The 2,823-nt window shown below is 42.6% G+C and overlaps 1 protein-coding gene across 1 annotated transcript; it reads left to right on the top strand.

Annotated features, from left to right (window-relative positions):
- The first annotated feature begins 1,709 nt into the window (after positions 1-1,709).
- On the top strand, positions 1,710-2,657 carry LOC105822070 (olfactory receptor 52H1-like). The gene has a single exon (XM_012659004.1). The coding sequence runs from the start codon at positions 1,710-1,712 to the stop codon at positions 2,655-2,657; it is 948 nt and encodes a 315-aa protein (XP_012514458.1).
- The last annotated feature ends 166 nt before the right edge of the window (positions 2,658-2,823 follow it).

Raw genomic sequence — 2,823 nt, 5'->3', positions numbered from 1 at the left:
CAGGTCTCTAATGTTAGCAAGAGATGAATTTCAAGAACCCAGTGGACAAGGGAATCAAGTTGCAGGTGACTAAGCAAGAAGATATGAATGCTCAGCAGATGGGGACTGGGCTGTGACCCACTATATGAGGTCTGGTCTGTGTTCTCAGAACCTAGACCACATGAAGTGTGGAGACACTATAAAGGAGGGTTTTGCTGATATAAGAAAGATATTTTTACTTATAGATAAAAAAGGATCAGAAAGAAAAAAAAAGTGCATAATGTGTTTCTTTTGCCAAAAGCAGAAGAGCAGAGAAACTAAGTCCTGATCTTCAGGATGGAAGGTATTGTGAGCTGGGTAGAAGAATGATATAAAAAGCAGAAATTGGGATAAGGTTGAATATAGTTTTTGGTCTTACCAGGTTGGGAATTTGAGGTATATGTCCATGAAAACCTCTTCTTAGTGTTGATCATGGAAGTCCTTGGGCTTGCTGCATGGCTGGTTACCTGTAGAGTACAAAGAGCTTTCTGTGTAAATGCAATGTGGTGGGGGAGGGTAATACTAGGGAAGGAGGCCATATAGGACCTGGTCTTTAAAAGAAAAATTCCCAGAGAAGAGGATTTAGGAGTTTAAAACTCGTACGTCAGTGACAAAATCCACTCATGAAATATTTTGTTAATATCATCCTTGGCATATGTGTGTAAGAGTATGAGTGTTTGTGTGTGTGTGTGCGTGGGAGAGAGACAGAGAGGCGGAGATACAGAGAGAGACAGAGAGAGAGTGAAGGGGGGTTATAATTGTGCAAGAGTATATGTGAATAAATCAATGATGGCAAAATACATGAGAGAATTTAAGTATAGATCAGGTTGTGCCTTATACAAGCATCAAGTGAGAGAGTTTGTATCTTGAGTCAATATGTCTATCTAATACAGTACGCATTCACAAAGAAACAATCCTTTTGGACAGAAATCCTGACCGATTGTGTTACTATGTCTAAAGTATTAGGATATTACACACTTGGGTAGAATTACAGGGTGCTGCAAGACTATTTTTTTGGAGAAGAAAGGGCTCATGAGCCTCAGCTAAAGGGGACTTTTCTAATTCAAACTTGAGTTACACTTGTTGTCTAGCACAGTGTAGGAACTCAGCTAGTGTTTGCTTAACTGAATTAGGATTTTGGATGGAAATGAAGGAGGTTGACCTCACAAATTTGAGAGACAGGGTCATGAGGTAGCCTTGAAAAAAGCCAGTAGTTGTCTTGGGGCAGAAATTGACATTCCCCAATGACAGAGCAAGTAGAGCAATGACATTCATAAAGTGATATAAACTGTAATCCACTAATGTGTGAAAAATATATCCTATACTTCGTTAATTTGTATCAGAAGACAGTGTACAATGAAGAGTGTGGCCAGTCTGGAAGGCTTCCTGGAGAAGGTGTGTAAACTATTGTGGGTGGCCATGAGAAAGAAGTTTTCTTTAGGTCGACTAACTGTACATCCAAATGTGTCTGGGACAATCTTGGTTTTTGCAAGTGGCTGCCATTATTATTAATTTCAACTTGGTAGTGGAACTTCAAAGGGGTCCCACTTGAATGCTAAATTATATGGTTACTTTGTCTTTAGGAGTCAATACTGATGACTGCCTGGAAATCAGAATGACCCAAGTTTCTCTAACTATCCTTCATCACCTTCTGCCTTCAGGACTTCAGACTTGGGCCATCTTGGTCTGCCATGATCATTTCCAACCTGAGCAGTTACAACCCAGGACCCTTCATCCTGGTGGGGATCCCAGGCCTGGAGCAATTCCATGTGTGGATTGGGATTCCCTTCTGCATCATCTACATCATAGCCATTATGGGAAACTGTATCCTTCTCTACCTCATTGCAGTGGAGCGGAGCCTTCACGAACCCATGTTTTTCTTTGTCTCCATGCTGGCCATGACTGACCTCATCTTGTCCACAACCACTGTGCCGAAAACACTCAGTATCTTTTGGCTGGGGGCTCGAGAAATCACATTCCCAGGGTGCCTTACACAAATGTTTTTCCTCCACTTTAGCACTGCCCTTGATTCAGCCATTCTGATGGCCATGGCATTTGATCGCTACGTGGCCATCTGTTCTCCTTTGAGATACACCACCATCTTGACTCCCAAAACCGTCATCAAGATTGTTGTCGGCATTGCCTTTCGAAGCTTCTGCATCATTCTGCCAGATGTATTTTTGCTGACACGCCTGCCTTTTTGCAAGACACGCATCATACCCCACACATACTGTGAGCATATAGGTGTTGCCCGGCTTGCTTGTGCTGATATTTCCATCAACATCTGGTTCGGCTTTTGTGTTCCCGTCATGACAGTCATCTCAGATGTGATTCTCATTGCTGTGTCCTACACTCTTATCCTCTGTGCTGTCTTTTGCCTCCCCTCCCGAGATGCCCGCCAGAAGGCCCTTGGCACCTGTGGTTCCCACGTCTGTGTCATCCTCATGTTCTATACACCTGTCTTTTTCTCCATCCTTGCCCATCGCTTTGGACACAATATCTCCCGCACCTTCCACATCATGTTTGCCAACCTGTACCTTGTTATCCCACCTGCACTCAACCCCATTGTGTATGGAGTGAAGACCAAGCAGATCAGAGCTAAGATCATACATTTGTTCTCTACTAAGGGTATGGAATGACATTCCACAGGGCAATAGGAAATCCAGTATAAGTTTGTAGTGTACAGAAATGTAGCAGGAATGAAGAAGCAAATGCTATTTAAAGAGAGAACTGCCAAAGATGATTTTGTGCACCAGGTAAGTGGCATGATTTATATGACAGAGATGTTTCTGTGTATAAAAAAAT

The sequence above is a fragment of the Propithecus coquereli genome, unplaced genomic scaffold (genome assembly GCF_000956105.1).
Source record: "Propithecus coquereli isolate 6110/MARCELLA unplaced genomic scaffold, Pcoq_1.0 Scaffold594, whole genome shotgun sequence".
Classification (NCBI taxonomy): Eukaryota; Metazoa; Chordata; class Mammalia; order Primates; family Indriidae; genus Propithecus; species Propithecus coquereli.
Note: the sequence above shows the minus strand (reverse complement) of the source record. Positions and strands in the feature narration are given on the sequence as shown.